Here is a 25342-nt window from a genome sequence, read left to right as displayed (position 1 = left end):
AATAGAGATAGGAAATGAAAGTCAGATTGCAGGGCTTTTAGCAGAAAATGTTAAGTGAGGACACAGAAGCATGACTGTCTTTCATGATTTTAAAACATTTTGGAGACTACGTGTAGCAGGCCTTTTGCTTGGGTAAGACAATTAGGGCAGCTTTCATTGTCCTATGTTGGGATGGGGAGTAGGAATGACTTGGGGGCTGTATTGTACTACTTTCTTCTGAACGTTATGGAAATTCAGTTTCAAAGTTTTGTAATTCACTATAGCCCTAGAAGCCGGTGAAAAACGCAGATAATAAGCAGACTCACACTGATTGAGTTGTCCCAGAGTTCTCCCTTCTAGAGACACCTCTGCTCTTAATCCTGTGGTACCTCATATCACTTTTTTAATTGTCACTGTGTCTCTCCCATCAGACTGTTAGCTCCTTAAAACTCCTTATTATTGTTTGGAATCCCCAGTACCTAGTGTAATGCATAGGGTTGAGTTTTTGTTATGTGAGTGATTAAATGAATAGATTAATACATATCTATCTTTTATGCACAAAAGAATTCCAATGTAGTGATCTCACAGAGTCAAAAAAGAGGGATTGATAAGTAGTTTCAAATGGTATGTGGACCAAAGATTGAAAAGTGAGTTTTGGATTTGGCCTTTAGAAAGTCATTGGTTTCCATAGTGAAAGCTTTTATAACATAATGGTTGCAGTAGAAGCCATAGGCAGCAGAAGTGGGTTGAAGGCTAGATGGGAAATAGCTGAGCACTGTGGCTCATCCCTGTAATATCAGCACTTTAGGAGGCCAAGGTGGGAAGATTGCTTGAGGCTGGGAGTTCAAGACCAGCCTGGGCAAAATAGTGAGAGCCCATCTGTACAAAAAATAAGTGGATTAATAAATGGTGGCATATGTATATTGTGGGATACTATTCAGCCATAAAAAATACGGAGACTTCTAGCCTGGCCAGAGTAAGACCTTGTCTCTAAAAATAGCTGGGCATTGTGGTGGGTGCCTATAGTCCTAGCTACTTTGGGAAGCTGAGGCAAGAGAATCTCTTAAGCCCAGGAGTTTAAGGTTGCTGTAAGCTATGATGCTAGGCATTCTACATTCTACCAAGGGTGACAAAGTGAGACTCTGTCTCAAAAAAAAAAAAAAAAAAAAAAAGATGGAGACTTTACATGTTTTATAATAACTTCGATGGAATTGAAGAACATTCTCCTTAGTAAAGTATCACAAGAATGGAAAAGGAAGTATCCAGTGTATTCAATACTAATATGAAACCAGTAGGTGAATAATTGCACGATGTAGGAGGATTGCTTGAGCCCAGGAAATAGAGGCTACAATGAGCTATCGTCATACTGTTGCATTCTAGCCTGGCCAGAGTGAGGCCCTACCTCTTAAAAAAATGATGGGAAGTGAGAACAAAGAAACAACATAAGACAGTTTTGGTTGGTTGGTTGGTTTTTTTTTTTTGAGTCAGAGTGTCATTATGTTGCCCTCGGTAGAGTGCCGTAGCGTCACAGCTTACAGCAACCTCAAACTCTTGGGCTTAAGAGATTCTCTTGCCGCAGCCCCCCAAGTAGCTGGGACTACAGGTGCCCACCACAATGCCTGGCTGTTTTTTTGTTGTAGTTGTCATTGTTGTTTAGCTGACCCAGGCCGGGTTTGAACCACCAGCCCCAGTGTACGTGGCCGGTGCCCTAGCTGCTGAGCTACAAGCGCCAAGCCAGTTGGTTTGTTTTTAAAGATTTGAAGCTAAAGGGTGGAAACCACTGGAGAAGAAACCCAGTGATCTGAGAAGAGAGTTCATTATCATAGTAGTTTTATACATTTGATTTACATGTATCTAAAGTAAAGTATTCCCATCAACACATCAGAAAAATATATTTCGCCTTCTTGTTGGGTTTGATGTATGTATTTTGAACTTGAAGGTTTTTCTTGTGTTATTTGGGGCCCCCCTAGTGGTATGTAGATTAATGACATGTAGTAAAACAAATTACACCTGCTTATACCAGGTGTTCCTTATGTAGGTTATTCTTTCTATGAAGATTAAATGAGAGTGAGATATGTGGTTATAGCAATTATAGTGATGCTTACCTTTTGATTTGCAGTGGGCCAAAACTTGATACCTAAAATTACTGTAATTTTGCTTTCTTAGTAATACTATGACTCACTTTAATGAACTACTTGAAAATTACATTATATCTTTATTTTAGCTGCTAATACATTAACAGCTGCCATCATTGTTATCAGCTCTTATATATGTACTGATGAATTAGATTTAAGTCCATTTGGGCCAGGCACAGTGGCTCACGCCTGTAATCCTAGCATTTGGGGAAGCTGAGGCGGATCACCGGAGCTCGGGAGTTTGAGACTAGCCCGGGCAAGAGTGAGACCCCATCTCTAAAAATAGCCTGGGGTTGTGGTGGGCACCTGTCCTCTCAACTACTCAGAGACTGAGGCAAGAGGATTGGTTGAGTCCAAAAATTTAAGGTTGCTGTGGGCTATGACACCACAGCACTCTACCAAGGGTGACAGAGTGAGAAAACACACACACACACCAGTTGTCCAGGGAAGGAACTTGAAAGTACAGTTGTTTGTATTGTATGTACATCCCCAGCTTTACTGTGTTTTGCCAAATCGTTCTTTTTTTTTCTTTTTTTTCTTTCTGAGACAGAGTCTCAAGCTGTCGCCCTGGGTAGAATGCTGTGGCATCACAGCTCATAGCAACCTCCAACTCCTGGGCTTAAGCGATTCTCTTGCCTCAGCCTCCCAAGTAGCTGGGATTACAGGCGCCTGTCACAACGCCCACTATTTTTTGTTTGTAGTTGTCATTGTTGTTTGGCGGGCCTGGGCTGGATTCCAACCCACCAGCTCCTGTGTATGTGGCTGGCACCTTAGCTGCTTGAGCTACAGGTGCCGAACCTGCAAAATTGTTCTTCAAAGTGATACGCTGGTTTACTCTTTCACCAGCAGGGTAAGAGTTCCCCAATCTTGAGTGATGTCACTGTTTTAACATTTTCCGCAGTTCTATGGATATGAAACAGTGTTTCTTAAAAACAAACAAAAGACTTGTATTATAGGATATTTCAAACATATATAAAAGTAGGTTGTTAAGTGCAGTGAACCCCTGCGTGTCCCATCACCTTGCGTTAATGGTTATCAACACACGGGCAATCTTGTTTCATCTATACCCTCACTCTCTCTCCCCGCCCTGTTATATCTGTAACTACTCATTATGCATCTCCAGCACATAACTCTTTCAAACGTAACCTCAGTAAAATTATTCCATGAAAAATATACCAATAATCTCTTAACATTATCAAATAATCAGTCAAGGTTTCAGTTTCTCTGATTGTCTTATAATATTTTTTCATTTGTCCGTATCAGTGTCCAAATAAAGTCGCAGTCGTTGTAATGGCCTCAATCTATAGGTTCCCTCTGCTTTCCCTTGTAACATCTATCTTTGTAATGTTAGCAAGCAGTAATGATTGTTGCCTAAAAGAGCCAGTAATTTTTTAGGAGTTGCAAAATGGTGACAGTTTGTCATTCTTTTTTGTTTATTAGCATAATACTTCTAGAAAGAGACATTTCTTCTCAAGTAGTCGGTCATGTTGATAATGCTGTTAGTATAGAAAGACAGGATACAGTTTCCTTCCTGTCATTCATTAGCTTTTAATACAATTACTATATTTAGTCCCTCAGTATCTTCCAAAGGTGGCCATTGAATGAGTTTGCTTTAGTTATCTTGATGAACTCATAGATTTACACATGTTTGATGTGTTCCAATTTATTACAGTTTTTATACTTATTATTGATGACCAAATTGCTCAACTTTGGCTGCTGGGAACCTCTTCGAAGTTAACTCCTGAGTTCTTTTGACAGTTTTCTTGCTTTCTGGTACACTTTCTTGCTCATCTGGTACACTTCCTATCCCAGACCTGTAATCAGCGGTTTCTCTAAGGAGTCCTAGTCACATGGCCACTTGTTGCCTAGCACATATCAAAATTCCATACTTCTAGAAGGAAAGCAAATATGCAGCATTAATTGTATTATTTACATAAACACTTTAGGCTCTTTTCAAGGAATGGTTGGAATCCTCCTGAAATCTAAATTCACAAATTCCAGCCGAAGGGCCTACCTTACAAGCAGGACTTTTTAAGGATATTAGTTTCAAGCCTGCTCTGTTAACTCCTTTCTGCATGGATGCCTACTACCCTGTTTCCTCGAAAATAAGACAGTGTCTTATTTTAAGGTGTGCTCCCAAAGATGCGCTAGGTCTTATTTTCAGGGGACATCTTATCTTTCCTGTAAGTAGGTCTTATTTTCAGAGGATGTCTTATTTTCGGGGAAACAGGGTAGACATCTTGTGGATATGAGGAGGTACATAGGAGGCTAAGGAGTTAGGAGTTCAGATGAGAGGTTGTGACAGAGATAGACGTATTAGCATGGTAGTCTTTGGTATACAGAGATATTCAGAGCCCTGAGACTGAAATTGAGTACAGGGAGAGAGCCAAGTACTGGGCCCTTCAGCAAGAAGCAGAGGAGCTGAGAAGCTCCCACAGGAGATTGAGATGAAACAACTGGTGAGGTAGTTTGAAGTAGGACCAGAATCAAGAGGATATGATATCCCTAAAGCCAAATGTAAAGAGTGTTTCAAGAAGGAATTCACAGTGTCAAATGCTCATGATGGGCCAACTAAGCAGAAAATGTTGAGTTAACTGATGGCAACTGGGGACTTTGAAATAAGCTGTTTCTGTGGAGTGGTTTGGACAAAAGCTTTATGTAGTGAATTTATGAGAGAACAGGAGTGGAGGGAGTGGAGGCAATTTTTTCAAGGAATTTAACAATGAGGGAAGCAGAAAAATGGTGCAACAGATGGAGAGGTATAGGAGATGAATAATAGCATGAGTAAAATAGTAGTATGGTTGTATTTTGATAGAGTTGCTACATTACAGAGAGAAACCCATGATGTGGGAGAGGAGAGACTGAATAGGGAAGCAGGAATGAGATCTGATTCATAAGTGAGAAAAAGATGGCCTGGTATAGAAGCATGGGCAGTTCATCCCTAGCAACAGGAAGGAAGGCAGAGCATATGGCTGCCGTAGAGGAGTGTTGCTAGGTGTGTTGTTGAGAGCTTATGAATGGAAATAGACAGTGTGGTCACCTTCTGTGCTGAGGATAGGGGAGGACAAGCTGGAGATTTAAAGAGTGAGAAAGCATGAAAGAGTTTTCTTGGAAAGTGAATAGAAAGAATGATAAGGATAGGATTGCTTGGTTCCACCTTGAGGTTAATGGTAATGAATTTACTTTTTTTTTTTTTTTTGTAGAGACAGAGTCTCACTTTATGGCCCTCGGTAGATGCCGTGGCCTCACACAGCTCACAGCAACCTCTAACTCCTGGGCTTAGGCGATTCTCTTGCCTCAGCCTTCCGAGTAGCTGGGACTACAGGTGCCCGCCACAATGCCCTGCTATTTTTTTTTTTTTTTTTGGTTGCAGTTTGGCCAGGGCCGGGTTTGAACCTGCCACCCTCGGTATATGGGGCCGGCGCCCTACTGACTGAGCCACAGGCGCCGCCCAATGGTAATGAATTTAAATTGAGAACAGTTTTTAGATGGTAATTGTGTGTTTTTGTCCGCTAGTTACTTCCAGCTGTTGAGATACAGGTGCAGGATAGATGATTATTCAACCAGTGTTTGAAGTTACCTGGACATTATGTTGTAGGGCAGAATCGTAGACTAGGGAGTGATTATAATCACAGACCATAGAACCTATGCTGGTTAAGGAGGGAAATGAAGAATGAGGCCATTAAATTGTGGTGTGATCAATGCATTCATTGTAGGTCCTATGTGTCAAAAGGTTGGAGCTGTGGATCTAAAGCAAATTAGTTGGAAGGTAGGAGAAATATTGAAATGTGCAGTTGATAATGGTTTTATAATGGTATGATAATGGGAATGGAAGGCTGAGGTAAGGTGGAAAATAAAATCCGTGGAGGAGAGGAGGTCAAGGAACCAAGAGGCCAGGGTATAGGAATGATCATTGATAATAAAATCACAATTTATCATCAAATAGAGATAAACATAAATCACATCTTCAAGGGATGGTAAGAGTGGCTGAGGATCATAGCTGGCATTCTTGCTTATTCCTTCTTTTTTTCTTTTTTGCAGTTTTTGGCTGGGGCCGGGTTTGAACCCACCACCTCTGGTATATGGGGCCGGCGCCCTACTCACTGACCCACAGGCGCCACCATTATTCCTTCTTTAATATGTGTTTCCATGTAGACTTTTCATGATTTGATACCGTCTTATCTTTTTGCACAGAACCTGTGTAACCAAAAGTCCTTAATCATACCGTGCTCTCTCAGGACTCTGCCCTTTCACAGGCTCTGTTTTTGTGTTTGAAATGCTCTGAGGAACAGTGCCTCTCTTTGATAGGAACAGTTTTCCCCAGTAGATCATTGGTGGTTCCTATTCATAGCTTGTGCTGTTGATTACACTATTTTGAAACTATTAGTTTATATTCACCATCTTTTTCTCCTTATTATTATTATTTTTTAAACCAGATAAATAGTTCCCTTAAGCCAAGAACCTTATCTGTCTATTCGCCCCTGTAGAAAAAGTTTTTAGTGAATTCTAGGAATAGGTCTATTTGCTAAATGCTTATTGAAAATTAGTTATTGTGGGGCGGCGCCTGTGGCTCAGTGAGCAGGGAGCCAGCCCCATATACCGAGGGTGGCGGGTTCAAACCCAGCTCCGGCCAAAACTGCAACAAAAAATAGCTGGGCGTTGTGGCAGGCGCCTGTAGTCCCAGCTACTCGGGAGGCTGAGGCAGGAGAATCGCCTAAGCCCAGGAGCTGGAGGTTGCTGTGAGCCATGTGAGGCCACGGCACTCTACCGAGGGCAATAAAGTGAAACTCTGTCTCTAAAAAAAAAAAAAAAAAAAAAAAAAAAGAAAATTAGTTATTGTTACTAAATAATAGTATGATTCTTTATATTTTATCCTAGTATGATGCTTACTTAGATTTGCTTATATTGGGTGGCGCCTGTGGCTCAAGGAGTAGGGCGCCGGTCCCATATGCCGGAGGTGGCGGGTTCAAACCTAGCCCCGACCAAAAACCACACACACACACACACACAAAAAAAAGATTTGCTTATATTAAGTGCCACAAGTAATGAAGTAATGAAAAAGTTTCTCTTTTATCCATATATTAAGAATGACTATTATTAGTCTGTATTTTGGAGAAGATTAAAAATATAGAAGCAGTTATTGATTGTCCTAAATGATTGGAGTGAAGATGGTAATACATTGTCATTTGTACATTTTGAAGAGAGCCTCAGTTTGTTATTTTCTCTGTTTTTTGGTTTGGTCTTGGGATGGAGTTTGTAGTTGGAGAAAAGAGTCCTTTATTTAATGAGATAATCTATGGTGTAGGGCAAATGGGTAATTTAAAGGTGACTATAGTATAAATAGAGAAATGCTTCCTTTTTCCTTCTTTATTAACTTGTTATTTATATGGAGCAAATTTTTACAATGTAAGAAATGAACATATTAAGAATTTATTTACAGCTTGGCACCCATAGAACAGTGGTTATGGTGCTAGCCACATACACTGAAGTTGGCAGGTTCGAACCCAGCCTGGGCCAGCTAAAATAACAATGACAACTGCAACAAAATATAGCCGGGTGTTGTGGTGGGTGCCTGTAGTCCCAGCTACTTGGGAGGCTGAGGCAAGAGAATTGCTTAAGCCCAAGAGTTTGAGGTTGCTGTGAGCTGTGACATTACGGCACTTTACTGAGGGCAACACAGTGGGATTCTGTCTCAAAGAAAAAAAAAAAGAATTTATTTGCTTGTATGATGCTTTTACTTAACTTTATTTCCCTTAACGAGAGTCTTTAAGTGAAAAATTTTTGTGAATGTTTTGGTTTCTCCTTAACAATTTCTCGTGCATTTGTGAATTTTATAATTAAATGGAATACCAAAATAAATCACCTATGTTAATTATGTTTTGATTTATAGTTTATATTATATTTTCTTTTGGTATGTTTTTAAATTAATATCAATGTATAGAAATATGACAAAATATTAATTTGGGGTTTTTTATTTTAATCAGAAATCATGAATGGAGGATCGCAAGTCCACGTTTTTTGGGGTGCTCCAGTTAGTCCTCTGAAAATGACAGTATCACAGGACACAACTGTAATGGCCACTGCTGGCCCCTGGAAAGAAATTCAGCTTTTGTACAATCACCATTCTTTAAGTCTGAAGGATGAAAAACATGAGCACAAAAATCTTGAAAGTTATCAAGTCCCGGATACTGGCCCTCCAGACGTTCTTAGTGGCCATTGTTTAGGAAACTCTCCGAATAGATCTGTTCATGTGAAAGATGATGTTATACGTCCTATTTCTAAAACACAAAATATAAAATTCCAGAAGATTCACCCTTTGGGACTGAGTGATGCAACTAACTCTAATATGCATGCATGTGGATTTAAAGGCAGAGTTCAGCATTTTACCAAAGAAGAAAAGCATCAGAAGCTTCTCAGTGAAAATAAGAAAGTCACAGATAAACAACCTAAAGAGCCAGCAAATATACCTGGTCAGGATTTTCAAAGAGATTCCTCTCAGGTCTATCACAAGTGTGCCACTATATTGGATTTGGTTTGCAGTACCGAACAAATTAACATAGGGCTTGAAACAGTACAAACAAAATGTGTGAAAACAGAACATCATGAAATACAAAACCAGTATCCCGAATTCTTTTCTGATAACACTGCAGGTAAGCCAAGCTCTGAAGGAGCAGTTAGGCATATCTCAAACCTTAACATATCTACTGATACTGAATTTCTCAGTATAATGACTTCCAGCCAGTTGGCTTTTTTAGCTCAAAGGAAGGATAAAGGGCAGAATTCTATAAATAAAGGGAGCGTCAGCAGGGTGGTTGAACCAAAGGCATGTCATGGGGAAAGTGGAACAACTGAAGCTAATTTGATTCAGCCTAATGATGCAGGAAGATATGAAAATGGACAAAACCAAGCTTATTCCCTTGAACTTTTTAGTCCTGTTTGTTCTGAAACAAAAACTAGCCACATTCACATAAACTCTAAAAAAGGTCCTGAAGAAAATATAGGATCTCAAGAACTTTTCAGTTCTGAAGATGGACTGCCACCAAATGAGATATGTATTGAGTTGTATAACTCAGGAATTTTATGTTCCCAACTAAATACCTTCCACAAAAGTGCTGCTAAAAGAAGTCAGTCCTCTGGAGATAAACTGGGTCATTCTAAAGCTCTGTCTGACGTCCTCCAAGTATCTAAGAAAATGAAGTTGATTTCTGATGCGGCCGATTCTGCTATAGCCATGGACCAAAGGAATGTGTCTGGATATGAGAATATTAAAAAAACATCATTAATAAAAAATTGTGATTCTAAAAGTCAGAAGTATAATTGTTTAGTCCTGGTGCTATTTCCATGTCATGTGAAAGAAATAAACATAAAATCTGGACCAAATTCTGGCTCTAAAGTACCATTAGCAACAATTACAGTAATTGATCAATCAGAAGTTAAGAAGAAGGTTTTTCTGTGGAGGGCTGCAGCATTTTGGGCACTTACAGTGTTTGTTGGAGATATAATTTTACTCACAGGTAAGGTCATCTTGGTATAGTGGTAGCTTATTTTATAAAGCTGTGTTTAGTTTTTGTTTTGTTTTCCTCTTCCACTTTAATGTCTTTGAGGACTCTACCATTTGCCTCTCCTGAGGCCAGCATAATTGATACCTTCATAGCATCTGCACTGGTCTCCTTTCATTGCCCACCATTCTGTGCTTTGCTACTTCTGGGCCTCTGTCCTGTCTTTCTTAGTTCTGCTGCTCTTTTCCACACATTTTCTCCTTTGAGAAGGCTTTCCTGGGCATGGTGTGGCTTACACCTGTCATCCCAGCACTCTGTGAGGCCGAAGCAGGTGGATTGCCTGAGCTCACAAGTTGGAGACCAGCCTGAGCCAGAGCGAGACCCTGCCTCTAAAAATAGCCAGGTTTTGTGGTATGCCCCTGTAGTTTCAGCTACTTGGGAGCCTGAGGCAAGAGAATCACTTAAGCCCAGGAGTTAGAAGTTGCTGTGAGCTGTGATGCCATAGCACTGTACTGAGGGTGACAAAGTGAGACTCTTTCTCAAAAAACAAACAAACTATAAAAGAAGTCCTGATTGCTCTTCCTATTCGTTCATCATGTAAATGTTCAGGTCATATAATTAGGCTCCCTTTTATTTTTTTATGGCTTTGTCTATGTGTGTCTTTTTTTTTTTTTTTTTTTTTTTTTTTTGAGACAGAGCCTCAAACTATCGCCCTGGGTAGAGTGCCATGGTATCACAGCTCACAGCAACCTCCAACTCCTGGGCTGAAGCAATTCTCCTGCCTCCGCCTCCCAAGTAGCTGGGACTACAGGCGCCTGCCACAATGCCCGCTATTTTTGGTTGTAGCTGTTATTGTTGTTTTGGCGGGCCCGGGCTGGATTCAACCCCGCCAGCTCAGGTATATGTGGCTGGCGCCTTAGCTGCTTGAGTCACAGGCACAGAGCCTGTATGTCTTATTTTTAACCCTTTTGTTTAGATTATATTAGCAGTCTTATGATGGTAGAACAGCATTTATGCTTCTTTACCCAATCCCTAATAATGCTGCGTACTTTACGTTCTTACTAAGGGAACAGATAGAGAGACTTATTTTATTATTAAAATTATATTAACCACAGTTGGAAATATGGTAAGGAAAAATTGGTATTATACCAATTTCATATAACCACCCCTAAAATTTTAGAGTATTAATTTCTAGTTTTTTGTTTTTTTTTCTGTGCTCCTTAAATTTTTTTTTTTTTTTTTTTTTTGTAGTTTTTGGCTGAGGCTGGGCTTGAACCTGCTGCTACTCCTGGTATATGGGGCTGGCACCCTACTCCTTGAGCCACAGGTGCTGCCCAGCTCCTTAAAATTTTTTTTGATTGTATTTATATAGATATATTCATACACATTTATAAGCTGATATTTATTGGGGGCTTACTTTGTGTTATACTTCACTTTCTTTTTTTCTTTTTAGAGACAGAGTCTTACTTTGTCACCCTCGGTAGAGTGCTATGGTATCATAGCTCATAGCAACCTCCAACTCCTGGGCTTAGGTGATTCTCTTGCCTCAGCCTTCTTCATAGCTGGGACTACAGGCACCCGCCACAACACCCGACTATTTTTTTGTTGCAGTTTAGCCAGGGCTGGGTTCGAACTTGCCACCCTCAGCATATGGGGCTGGTGCCCTACCCACTGAGCCACAGACGCTGCCCTATACTTCACTTTAGACTATATACATAATATATGTCTCTCTCATTACAACTATTTGAGAAAAGTACTCATTTTATTGCCATTTTTCAGTTGAGGAAACTGAGGACCCAAGAAAGGTGACTTTCCCCATGTCACACATCTAGGAAGTGGCCAAGGTATTTTACCTAGACTCTAGAATCTATACTGTTTTATATAGTTGTAATCGAAAAGAACATTTAGTTTTTATCTCACCTAATATGAGAAACCTAACATTGCTAGCACTCTGGGAGGCGAAGGTAGGTGGATTGGCCTGAGTTCACGAGTTCAAGACCAGCCTGAGCCAGAGCTAGACCCCTGCCTCTAAAAATAGCCAGGCATTGTAGTTGGCTCCTGTAAGTCCCAGCTACTCAGGAGGCTGAGGCAAGAGAATTTCTTGAACCCAAGAGTTTGAGGTTGCTGTGAGCTACGATGCCATGACACTCTACCAAGGGGGACAAAATGAGACTCTTTCTAAACAAAAAAGAAAAGAAACCTAACATTGTGTTACTTTTTCTTTTTTTTTGAGACAGAGTCTTTTAAGCTGTCGCCCTGGGTAGAGTGCCATGGTGTCACAGCTTATAGCAACCTCCAACTCTTGGGCTCAAGCGATCCTCTTGTCTCAGTTTTTCTGTTCTTAGTAGAGACGGGGTCTCGCTTTTTGCTCAGGCTGGTCTCGAACCCGTGAGCTCAAGTTATCTACCTGCATTGGCTTCCCAGAGTGCTAGGATTACAAGCACAAGCCACCGCACCTGGCCTTGTTACATCTTCTTTATAGATTTAAAATCAGTACACTTTACACAGGGTGGTCATAAAGTTTAAAATAGTTTACTATTTTAAATTGCACATGAACTTTATGGCCACCCTGTACTAGAGCCAGGAGGAAGTTGATTAAGCTTAATAAAACATCTAAAGAATGAGATAGAGAAGATACATAGGTTAGCCTTAGAAAAGAAAACATTAAGGCAGTATTGGTAGTTTTACCAAATGGTTTTTAGGGATAATGAGAACCTTAGTTAATGTACCCTGGTATTTCTGTAGAATTGTAAGGTACAGTCTCTAACAAAGTGGTAAACACAGGACCATAACCAAAGGCTTAGCATAGCCTCATCCCACTGTATTTTGTTAGTTATATTATTGTTCGAGAATCAATTTGTCTAACTCCCTCTGTTCTGATTCAGTGCTCATTGAATACCTATTTCCTTGTGATTTGGTTTCCCAGTTGTAGAACTACCTACAAGGTGAGAATAGACTACGAATATTGTTTCCTTGGTAATTAATGTCTCATTGTAAATGAAAATAATTCATTAACTGTTTAAATATGAGCTTATGTTGCATAGCTGAAATCTAGTTTTGGAGAGTTGACAAAATTATGTTTCCCAGACTATAAAGAGAAAGCTGGACCCTGGACCACACTCACTTTACCAAGGCAATTGCTTTCAATAGAGTCTTCCAGGAGGCCTTTTCCTAGCCAGATGGAAAGTCAACCCTGCTATCTCTGTATTTTTCCCTGACATCTGTACAGTTGTTAACAACTAGGTAACATTCTGTCCATTGACGTTAGTGCAGTTTACTTGACCATTTTCCTATTATAGGACCTTTAAAGGCCTTTTAAAAATCCAGTCTTTTTGTATTTTGTATTTTTTAAGTAAAAAAAAACAACTAGGGCGGCGCCTGTGGCTCAGTGAGTAGGGCGCCGGCCCCATATGCCGAGGGTGGCGGGTTCAAGCCCAGCCCCGGCCAAACTGCAACCAAAAAATAGCCGGGCGTTGGTGGTGGGCGCCTGTAGTCCCAGCTACTCGGGAGGCTGAGGCAAGAGAATCGCGTAAGCCCAAGAGTTAGAGGTTGCTGTGAGCCGTGTGACGCCACGGCACTCTACCCGAGGGCGGTACAGTGAGACTCTGTCTCTACAAAAAAAAAAAAAAAAACAACTAGTTCACTGGTTCTGAATAAGTTCCTTTTGTGTGGAACAGATGGAAACTTTTGGAAAAAACAAAAACAAAAAAAGAAAGAAATCTGTACTTTTCCATTGTCCTAATTAAGTAGTGAAATCAATTTGGTTAGCTGGATAGCAAATACTACCTACTGATACATAATTCCATACTGAAAAATTCTATGGAACAAGTCTGTCACAGGCGATGTTCCATTTAGTTACATAAGTATACATTTTGATCTTATGCTTTTGGCAATAGAATGAAGAGATACCATACATAAATCTAGCATTGTGTTACATGTTCTTTGTTAATTTAAAATCAGTTCACAGTGTGTGAAAGCCAGGAGAAAGTTGAGTAAGCTTAATAAAATATCTAAAGAATGTGATAGACAAGGTTAGCCTTAGGAGCTTAGAAAAAGAAAACATTTTACCATTTTACCAAATGGTTTGTGGGGAGAACGAGAACCTTAGCTAATGTACCCTGGTGTTCCTGATTACGGACTAGAGTTAAAAGAGAAGAGGATCTAGGACTTAAGATCGGGGAACCAGAGTGTTCACAGAACAAACAGAAGAAGAGGAACTAGGAGCTGGGGCAAGTCTGTGAGTGGCAAAAGGGAGCCAGGAGGCGAGGGCCGGCTACCACACCCCTCAGCAGTATAATTAGCATATCACAAATCCAACAGGCTTCCCTGTCCTAGTTTTCCGAAGAAGGCTGTCCTTGGGATTTCTCACCTGTACCTTTCTTCAGAAGAGCATGCATTCTGAAGTCAGGTCCTGAAAAGTCTTGAATGCTGTGCTAGCCTTTCCTGGCTAGGCAGTGGGGAATGTTTTTTTAAGCAAGTCCTCCAGTCTTACTAATGTTCTTGATAAATCACTCATTGGCATTGCAGAAGAAGGATTGGAGGTGGGAAGATCACCCATTGAGAGAGGAAAGTGGGAAGTAAAATTATAGCGTGGAGGAGTGGGTGGAGGCTGGAGACAAAGGTAGGGAGGGAGGCAGGATGCCTTCAGATTTTAGTTTACTTGACTAGCAGGTGAGTGTCAGCAATGAAATTGGTATGAAGAGTTTAGGCAGCCAATAGAATATCTAGGCAGGAATTTTCATTAGCCGTAGATAAAAGGGCTTGAAGCTGAGGAGAGGGTCTAGAATGTAAATCTGGAAGCAATCACTTGGAATTTATGCATCCTTGTCTTTCTTTCCCATTGTCTCCTAATTACTTTGCTACTGTTAATATGTCTTTATGTCTCTGACACTCTGTACACTGATTACATCTTGCCCAGGAGATAGCTCCCTTTCTCTCTTTACAATGTAACAGTTTTTGCTCTACTTAGAATTGTTTCTACCTGTTTATTGTTCAGTTCAGCTAAGTGATTCATCTCTATCCATCTTAGATTATATAGCTCTCTCTTTCCCATTGGGAAGTTGTTTACTTTTAACTTATATACATGATGATTACTGTGCTATTAGGGAAAAATAATTAAGTCATTTAAGAATGCCTTAAGAAGGGACCAGTGCATACTGAATATTATTACTCTGTTAGGCACTACTGCTTTGGAGCCACTACTTTATTTCCCGATTCTGAAACACGTATGTTTAATTTATCAGAAATAATAAATTATAACATTTGTTTTATGTAAGCAAAAACTATTAAACCTTTCTTTGTAGAGCAATTAACTTCCATATTGGTGGTATCATTTGAATATATAGCAGCAATCTTGTTATTTTACCTGTATACAGACATACCCAGGTTCAGATTTTGGATCTGCTGCTTTATCATTTTGCTCCTTTCAGCAGGTTATTTAACTTATTTGAACTTTAGTTGCCTGGCAGTTGGGAGGTATGGATAATCTTTTTCTATGATTGGTAAGTTAACTCTAGTGTGAAGGAACTTATGGCATAATCAGAACTTTTTTCTCCCCCTCTCTAGATTTTGTTATTCGTGAGGATCAATGGGTTGGTGAGACAGTTCTACAGTCAACATTTACCAGTCAGTTATTAAATCTTGGGAGTTATTCATCTGTTCAGCCCAAAGAATGTAAGACACATTTTGAATATAATCATTTCTTAGTATTTAAAGTATATAAATATACTAGGAAAGATTAGAGTTAAAATGGTTCTTTTATAAAATGTTTTTTAAACTGTTAAACAGTATAGTATGGATAAAAATAGAATATTTAAAAAATGAACTTGTACATTGTAAATCACATTTCTGTTAAGAAGTATTGGGATTGGTGTTTCACTTTCTTTTTTTTGGCCGGGGCTGGGTTTGAACCCACCACCTCCAGCATATGGGACCGGCGCCCTACTTCTTGAGCCACAGGCACCGCCTGGTGTTTCACTTTCTTATTTTTTCTTAGGGAGTCAATATAGTGGTAGTTCTTAACCTTTAAGGGAGTCATAGATCTCTTGGAGAAACTATGGGGCATTTCTACAGGAAAAAATGGACTTAAGTAGATAGACACAAAATTCTCCTTATAAACCTAAACCATTCCATGGACCTCTAAAGTTCTTTGGAATTTTCAAGCCTCTGGTAAGAATCTTTGAGGTAATAAAGAAAATGTTGTTCTTGTACTTTTAAGATGTGTTTTGAATCCTTCCTTGTTCTCTCTACAACTGTTAGGAGGAACTACCTTACTTCTCTGATGTCTGTTTTCTCTTGTTAAAAATAAGCTGTGAATGAAGAAACTGGCAGCAATCTTTTTCTCCAGGAAATTGAGAAAAGGAAACAAAGTAGGGGAAGTAGTAGTAGTTATGGTCTCTGGAATCAAACAGACTAGGATTGGAATCCTGATCCCCACCCTCACCCACAAAGTCTGTCTTTAGGCTTAGCATCTGTAGCACAGTGGCCACAAAAACTGAGGGTGGCGGGCTTGAATCTGGTCCGGGCCAACTAAAACAACAATGACAACTGCAACAAAAAATAGCTAGGTGTTGTGGTGGATGCCTGTAGACCCAACTACTTGGGAGGCTGAGGCAAGAGAATCGCGTAAACCCAAGAGTTGGAGGTTGCTGTGAGCTGTGACGCAACAGCACTCTACTGAGGGCGACATAGTGAGACTTCGTCTCAAAAAAAAAAAGTCTTTGTCTTTAGACAAGTTATTGAATTTCATTATACCTTGTCTTTTCATCTGGGAGATGGAAGTAAAAATACAGCAGAACCTCTGTAAGTTGACCACCCAAAGGATTGTAACAAACTGGTCAATATACAGAGAAGGTCATTATGAAGAACTAGGCCTGTTGTACTGATACGTATAGGTGGTACTTGTCTTAAGGAGTTGGTCAGTGTAGGGAGGTGGTCAGCTATGAAAGATCTGTATATGCGTACCTAATAGGGTTGTTGTGAAGATTAAATGAGATAATGAATATAAGGTGTTCAACTTACATGTAATATAATAACAATGTAGTAAGATTAGTGGGAGCAGTAATGAGTTAGCAAAACATACTAGATAAAATACTGAGAGCATATGGAAATATTAGGGGAATATTAGAGCTAGAGAAATACACTGATTATACAGGAAGCTAACTGGAATAACAGGAAAGTTATATGGTATATATGGAAGATAGAGCATAGAATTCCAATCTTTAAATTCTCAAAGAAAGATGGAATCAGTAGAAGAGAGTAACAATTACAACAACAATAACTGTGCTTAGCTGGCATTGCAGCAGGTGTCTGTAGTCCCAGCTGCTTGGGAGGCTGAGGCACGAAGATTGCTCAAGCCCAAGAGTTTGAGGTTGCTGTGACCTAAGACGCCAGCATTCTTCCCAGGGTGACAGAGTGAGACTCTTGTCTCAACACCCCCCCCCCCCCAAAAACAATAACTGTGCTTAAGGAAGGCTCGGTGTCACTGTGTTCTAGGGTAGCTCATCAGCAGAAAATCAATACTGACATTTTCATAAAATAACTAAGATAGAGTTTTTTATCTATCCAATGTATATTAAGTGTCAACATTCTTTACACCAAAGGTACAATGGTGCCTGCCCTCATGGAACTTTCATTCTTGTGTAGAAGATAGACCAAAAAAAGAAAAAAGAAAAAAAATAAAGAAAAAAAGAGAATGAAACAGACATATAAATAAAATCTTTGCAGGTGTTAATGAGTGCTATGAAGGAAACTAACAATGGCATGACTTGGCTCTAGTTGGGAAATGTTGGTCATGGAATGCAATTAGAGAATTAGGGAGTTGTTACAGTAGCTGAGCTTGGGAGATAAAGAGTTGGCTCTATGCCTGTAGCTCAGTGGCTCGGGCACCAGCCACATATACTATACACTGGAGCTGGTGGGTTTGAACCCAGCCTGGGCCTGCTGAACAACAATGACAACAACAAATTAGCCGGGCATTGTGGTGGGTGCCTGTAGTCCCAGCTACTTGGGAGGCTGAGGCAAGAGAATCACTTAAGCCCAAGAGTTTGAGGTTGCTGTGAGCCGTGTGACGCCATGACACTCTACCCAGGGGGACAGCTTGAGACTCTGTCACAAAAAAAAGAAAAAAAAAAAAAAAGAAATTTAACATTGTTTATTAGGAATAGAAGAAAATTTCTTTTAACTTCATAAAGAGTATCTTTAGAAAACCCAGACTAACTACCATGCTAATTGCAAAACTATTAAAAGCATTCTTTTTCCTTGGAAAGGAAAAAAAACCCATTTCATTATTTGTAGCTAATGTGATGGTTTATATAGGACCTTTCCTCTCTAAAAATCTACCCGCAAATTTTTAGAAATAATCAGAAAGTTTACAAGGTAGCCAGATTTAACATTAATATAAAAAAAGTCAGTCACATTTCTACAGTGGAGCAACTTACAACCTGTTAACACTTAAATTGACAAGTACCATTGACAATATTATTATATGGTACTACTACTAACATATCTAACAAAGGATATGCAAAACCTATAAAGGGAAAAATGTTTACATGAAAGAACTAAAACATATACCTTGTTCATTAATTGGAAGATCTAACACTATGAAGATTTTGATTTTCTTCAAGTTGATTTATAAATTCAGTGCCCTATCCAATCAAAATCCCAATGAGATTTTCCAAAATTTGATAAGATTATGTGATATTTTTTTGGCCGGGGCTGGGTTTGAACCCGCCACCTCCGGCATATGGGACCGGCGCCCTACCCCTTGAGCCACAGGCGCCGCCCCAAGATTATGTGATATTTATGTAGAAGAGTAATTAAGTAAAAAATAATCAGGACATTTTTAAAAGAAAAGCAAGGAGGAATAATTTGCTGTATCAGATAGCAGGACTTAATATGAAACTATAGTAATAAAGATGTGGTATGGTTTTAGCCAGTTGAAGTTAGTCAACTTTTTTTATTATTATTATTTTTTTGGCTGGGGCAGGGTTTGAACCCACCGCCTCCAGCATATGAGGCTGGTGCCTTACTCCTTTGAGCCACAGGCACCGCCCTGAAGTTAGTCAACTTTTTAATTTTGGGACTTCTTTAAAAAATTCAAGTTTAATTTTTAAAATTTTTTTGAGACAGAGTCTCAAGTTTAATCTTTTATTATAAATATTTGAAATTATCACATCTTGCAAAATATGTACATGTATATATGAAGATAGATAAATGGCTTTCAAGTAAAATTCAATATACTGTATTTTATAGATAGTGGCACAATAGAAGGATAAAGAATGTTTTGAAGTAAAATAATGTGGTATGCAAATGTTTTGCAAGAGATTTGAGAGACAGATATACATATCTCTGGTTTTGAGGCTGATCGAGATTCAGGTAACAGTTTAATAACTTCTTAAAAATCTTAGGACCTAATTTTTTTTTTTTTTTTTTTTTGTAGAGACAGAGTCTCACTTTATGGCCCTCGGTAGAGTGCCATGGCATCACACAGCTCACAGCAACCTCCAACTCCTGGGCTTAAGCAATTCTCCTGCCTCAGCCTCCCGAGCAGCTGGGACTACAGGCGCCCGCCACAACGCCCGGCTATTTTTTGGTTGCAGTTTGGCCGGGGCTGGGTTTGAACACGCCACCCTCGGTATATGGGGCCGGCGCCTTACTGACTGAGCCACAGGCGCCGCCCAGGACCTAATTCTTGATAAAAATATCCCACAAACCCCTACAGAGTTTCAGGGCTTTTTTGAACAACATGAAAAACCTGGAACTAATAAATAACCTTTAGAAATTATTTTAAATCTTTTATTTTTATATTTACATAGGAATTTATGTCGGTTTATTTTTCATAGGTTATGGGCTAAATAAAATACATCTACAGTGTCTTAGATATATCTAAATATATCTAAAGACCTATAAAAGGAAAAATTTTTAAATGAAAGAAGAACTAAAACATATACCTTGTTCATTAATTGGAAGATTTAACACTATCAAGAATTTGATTTTTGGTTTAGGGAAATAGTTGTCAGGTGACATTTTGAGAATGTTGCAATTCATTTGCAAAAAAAGATTTTTACAACATTAATTAATGTTGTAAAAAACTTTTTTTTTGTTTGGCCGGGGCCGGGTTTGAACCCATCACCTCTGGTATATGGGGCCGGTGCCCTACTCCTTTGAGCCACAGGTGCTGCCCAAAAACCTTTTTCTTTTTGGTTTAGGGAAATGGTGTCAGGTGACATTTTGAGAATGATGCAATTAATTTTCTTCTGAAAGAATAAACCAATTTGGCTAGTTTGATTTTGCAAGTAGTTGCAAGTCATGAGAGCATTTTTACTTCTCATTAATATATTGTGATTTTTATTTATTTATTTATTTATTTTTTGAGACAGAGCCTCAAGCTGTTGCCCTGGGTAGAGTGCTATGGCGTCACAGCTCACAGCAACCTCCAACTCTTGGGCTTAGGCGACTCTCTTTCCTCAGCCTCCCGAGCAGCTGGGACTACAGGTGCCTAACACAACGGCCGGCTATTTTTTTGTTGCAGTTTGGCCAGGGCCCGGCTCGAACCCACCACCCTCGATACATGGGGCTGGCGCCCTACCCACTGAGCCACAGGTGCCGCCCTAGACTTTGCTTTATAAAAAGTATTCAAGATCTTATTTTGGTCAACAATCCATCACGTGTCCAAACATACCTCCTTTACCTTCAGAGAAATTAAAATATAATCAGCAGAAATCACCAATCTATGCATTTAAAATGTGTGCATTTCATTATATATGTAAAGTATATTTTAATAAAAAATGAGAAAAAATTTGAGACTAAGTAGAGAGAAAAACATTGAAAAGACATGATGACTGAAGAGTTAAATAACTGAGTCCAATAATCAAGATAAATGTTACAATGTAGCATATGCTAAATGCCATGTGAGTGTTAGGATTAAAAATCTTTCTGCTTTCTGGGGAGGAGGAAGCACTCTGAGCCTAGTGGTCCTCATTTTGTGTGGTGTTTGGATAAGAAGAAAAGATGACAGCATTGCTGTGGGAAAGCCCGAGGACACAGGCCTAGCCTTGGAAAGAAAAAAGTAAGCCCAGGGACAGAGCCAGTGAGGCGGCCTCTAGCCTATTCCAGATGGACATGAGGGGCTTGAGGAAGGGGTAATGGAGGTTGGGATAGTTGAGAAGAAGGCAGGATCAAATCAGACTCCAGGGATTGGGGAACCGATTGGCTAGATAAAGGTGGTAGAGTCAAAAAATGATAGAAATGCTGAGTTTGGCTAATTGGTAGAAAAATATTATTAACTAAAGAGGGAACTAAGGGAACAGCAAGTTTTTTTTTGAGATGGTGAAAACTACTTCCATTGGTTAAAAATATCAGGCTTTATATTTTGCATCTGAACCAATTAAGGAAATAAGGTACATGTTTTGTAGAAAGGAAATACTTTGCATATAAACTACACTTTGCAACATGAAATACAGTTCTAAGAAAATATCCTCTGTCAAAAAATATGTAATGTTGCCGTCCTTTGTGTGTGCTTTTCTCTTGCTTAGATTCCAATATAATTAGTGATGTTGTACTTCAAGACCTACTGGCATATGTGTCTTCAAAACACTCCTATCTCAGAGACCTTCCTCAAAGGCAGCCTCAGAGAATGGACAGTATAGAGTTTGTAGAACTGGAGCAGCTTCAGCCTGACGTGTTAGTCCATGCGCTACTAAAAGTTGTTGATATCACTGTACTGACAGGTAAATATTTTGAGTGCCTCCTTAATTTTAAATTATAAACAGTTAAGATACAAGACCATTTTAGTGTACCATTTGGTTATCACTGTATATTTATCATGTGATATTAAAATACAGTATACTGCTATAATGTCAGTTAAAATGTTCCTTTTCCAGAGGCGTTATATAGCTTTAGAGGACAGAAGCAAAGGAAAGTTATCTTAACAGTGGAACAGGCCCAAGGTCAACATTATGTACTTGTATTATGGGGTCCTGGAGCTTCCTGGTACCCTCAACTTCAAAGGAAAAAAGGTAAATACACCAAAAAGCATTTATTCTATTTATAGTTTGGTAAATCATTAATGCTTATGAGCCTAAGATAAAGAAAATCTTAAGAGATTAGACAACAAGATTAGACAACATTTGAAATACAAGTAATTGTGATTGAATAGTTTTCTGTAAGTTTCTTGTTATAATTTTATACTTCCTATAGCAATTAAGTTATCTAACATTCTTCTGTAATTAATGGTGACAAAATAAAGGCTTAAATTTATGCCTAGATATGCTACTTTACCTTTTTAGTGAAGATGTTATCTTCTTCACATAATGTTCTTTAAAAATTTAATTCTGGAGAAGCTTCTATAATTTTTTTCAGCCACAGTACTCTGATAAATAAGGTTCTCTCTGGTTATAGGGCAGATGTTAGGGGAGTTACCTTAACTCTTTCAAGTCACAATTACTGTTCAATAAATTACTGTGTTCCAAATTTTTATTCTGGTTGTTTTAAAAGTATGGGCTATTAGCTACTCGGAGAATGTTCATGTTTAAAATCTGACCTAAGATAATGTTTTCTTTAAAGCACAAATTAATAATTTATAGTGTATTGAATTAAATGGAATTGTTGCTTCATTAATTCGTATAATTTCTTCCCTTTGCTATTCTGAGATCTTTTAGTTGTAGCAATCAAAGATAGTTTAGTCAGTGACTTACAAGTTGTTTTATCCTGCTATTAATTTTGAGATTGATTCTCTAAATGTATGACCCGTTATTTTTTACCTGAAGGAGTTAATGTCTCTTTCCAAACTTCCGCCTACCAAAGAGTTATCTGTTATTAGGATCTGTCACATTATCTCTTTTAATCATTAATAGCCTGTAACTAGGATTTGAGATAAGTCTTTGGACTTTTAAGTCAGGATCAAACAGGGAAAGATGTTTGTTCGGTTGAGAAATCTGACAAACATGTATTGATGATAGACTGACTACCCATGATCATTGATGGCCACATCCTGGCTGAGAACATGAGTCTAGTGCATGCTAGACAAAAATGTGGGTGAAAGGTGTCAGGGAGCTGTAGCAAAGCAGATTACTCTGTGCTTAATGTGAACATTATTTACAAATAAATATTTATTTGATTAATAGAAGAGAAATTATAGTTGTTGCTAAATAATTCTGTGGTATTTAGGTTAGTATTGAAAATGTATGAATCCAGGAATTAAGGTGTAGTTTTTCTTTGTTCATTCATTCATTCAGCATACCTTCATTTATAACCATTATTTTTAAGTTTTTTTTTTTTTTTTTTTGAGACAGAGCCTCAAGCTGTCACCCTGGGTAGAGTGCTGTGGTGTCATAGCTCACAGCAGCCTCCAACTCTTGGGTTTAAGCGATTCTCTTGCCTCAGCCTCCCAAGTAGCTGGGACTATAAGCTCCTGCCACTACACCTGGCTATTTTTCTTTTGGTTGTAGTTGTCATTGTTGTTTGGCAGGCCCGGGCTGGATTCGACCCCACTAGCTCTAGTGTATGTGGCTGATGCCTTAGCCGCTTGAGCTACAGGCACCAACCCCATTAGTTTTAAGTTTTAACATCTACTTGAATACTCAAGATCATTCTTTTTAAGGGAAAATAAATAACAACTTTAAAGGGTCATCTAAGTAAGTGATTGTATTTTGGTAATTTTACTTTCCTTTCAAGAGACTAGTCCATTATTCCAAATTCCTAGCAAAGAGAATATGACTGCCTATACCAAATTTGATTTTTAAAACTGTGATCAGAAAGACATTGTCGGGCCGGGTGTGGTATTTCCTGCCTGTAATCCTAGCACTCTGGGAGGCCGAGGAGGGTGGATTGCCTGAGCTCAGGAGTTTGAGACCAGCATGAGCAAGAACTAGATCCTGTGTCTAAAAATAGCCATATGTTGTGGCAGGCGCCTGTAGTCCCAGCTACTTGGGAGGCTGAGGCAAGAGAATTGCTTGAGCCCAAGAGTTTGAGGTTGCTGTGACATCATGGCACTTTACCAAGGGCGACAAAGTGAGACTGTCTCAAAAAACAAAAAAGAAAGACTTTGTCACAAAGTACACGTAAGAGGGCTTGAGCGTATTTCAGTGAGTAAGAAAACAGTTAAGGAAGTCATTTGTGTTCTGGGTGGACAAGTAAAGGTATTCACTGCCAACAATGTGTATTTTCATTAGCTTACGTAGAAAGATGTAGGTATGTGATGTATTATTTAGTTTTAAAAGAGATTATAAAACTTTTATATGTAACAGAATCACATTTTACTAAAAGTTTAAGTATGTATGTACATTAAAAATTCTGGAAATATATATGCATACCAAAATGCTGACAGTGCTTATTTCGTGTGGTAGTATTATGTGTGATTTTTATCTTTTCTTATACCTTTAGCTTGAATTTTATGTGTATGTGAGCATTTGCATTTACTTTTAAACATTTTATTATAAAAGCCTTCAAGGATATACAAAATTAGATAGAGTACTAAGAATAATGAACTTAAGTACCCTTCATAGCTGGCTTATTAAAATGTGGCCAATCTTTTTCACCCACTACCTCCTTTACTGTATCTAAATATTTTTTATAATAAATTTATTTTATACTTAGAAAATAAAACTAAAACTTCTCCCTTTAAAAAAAAAAGGAGTTAGTGTTTGGAACATCCGGCTAAAAATTTGGGACAAAAATCAAATCAGGTCAAATCTATATGTTTGTGCTTAAATAAATTCCAAATGCATTAGAGATTCAAATATGAAAACAATGAAACATCCTTCTCCACCTGATTTTTTAAAAAATACAACGAATGGTAAAAGAGAATATAGGCAAACTTACTTGGAATCAAAAGATTGGTAGGTTAAATAAATGTAGCAACAAAAATTACTATGCTTTGAATCTACCATATACATAGTATAAAATTAAAGGGCAAGTGACAAACCAGAAAAAAAATTGCATCATATCAGGAAATAATACAATAAGCAAAAGACAAATATATCTATAAAGATTAATGGGCAAAGGATATGAAGAGGCAAATCCCCAAAGAAGAAATAAAAGTGGCAAATAAGTATATGAAAACATTTACTAGTAATTGAAAAAATACAAAATAATAATGGTACATGAGTTTTCTCATAAGAAATTGATAAAGAAGATATGGGAGAACAGCTATTCCCATAAGTTACTGGAAATATAAATTGGCAGAACCTTTCTTCTTTTTTCTTTTCTTTTTTTTTTTTTTGGAGACAGAGTCTCAAGCTGTCACCTCAGGTAGAGTGCCATGACGTCACAGCTCACAGCAACCTCAGACTCTTGGGCTTAAGCGATTCTCTTGCCTCAGCCTCCCAAGTATCTGGGACTACAGGTGCCTGCTGCAATGCGCAGCTATTTTATTTTTGTTGCAATTGTCATTGTTTTAGCTCGCCCAGGCTGGGATTTGAACTCGCCAGCTCCGGTGTATGTGGCCGACGCCCTATGCACTAAGCTATGGGTGCTGCCAGAACCTTCTTTTTTTTTTTTTTTTTTTTTTTAAACAGAGTCTCAGGCTATCACCCTGGGTAGAGTGCTGTGGCATCATAGCTCACAGCAACCTCAAACTCTTGGGCTTAAGCAGTTCTCTTGCCTCAGCCTCCAAAGTAGCTGGGACTCCAGGCGCCGGCCACAATGCCTGGCTATTTTTTTGTTGTAGTTGTCATTTTTGTTTTAGTAGGCCTAGGCTGAGATTGACTTGCCAGCTCTGGTGTATGCGGC

At 38.8% G+C, this 25342-nt stretch overlaps 1 protein-coding gene across 8 annotated transcripts in view; it reads left to right on the top strand.

Moving 5' to 3' along the window:
- Positions 1-25342, top strand: part of SHLD2 (shieldin complex subunit 2) — a 97355-nt gene that overhangs the window by 53182 nt on the left and 18831 nt on the right. For 4 of the 8 annotated variants that reach the window (XR_008378785.1, XM_053583800.1, XM_053583799.1 and 1 more), the window contains 4 exons: positions 8099-9628; positions 15179-15286; positions 21148-21342; positions 21496-21630. Coding sequence is in view for 7 of the 8 variants with exons in the window: in XM_053583800.1 (XP_053439775.1) it covers positions 8104-9628; positions 15179-15286; positions 21148-21342; positions 21496-21630 (1963 nt within the window). In the remaining variant the exon portion in view is untranslated. The other 4 variants (XM_053583802.1, XM_053583806.1, XM_053583803.1 and 1 more) reach the window with 4 other exon arrangements.

Source organism: Nycticebus coucang, chromosome 3, assembly GCF_027406575.1.
Source record: "Nycticebus coucang isolate mNycCou1 chromosome 3, mNycCou1.pri, whole genome shotgun sequence".
Classification (NCBI taxonomy): Eukaryota; Metazoa; Chordata; class Mammalia; order Primates; family Lorisidae; genus Nycticebus; species Nycticebus coucang.
Note: the sequence above shows the minus strand (reverse complement) of the source record. Positions and strands in the feature narration are given on the sequence as shown.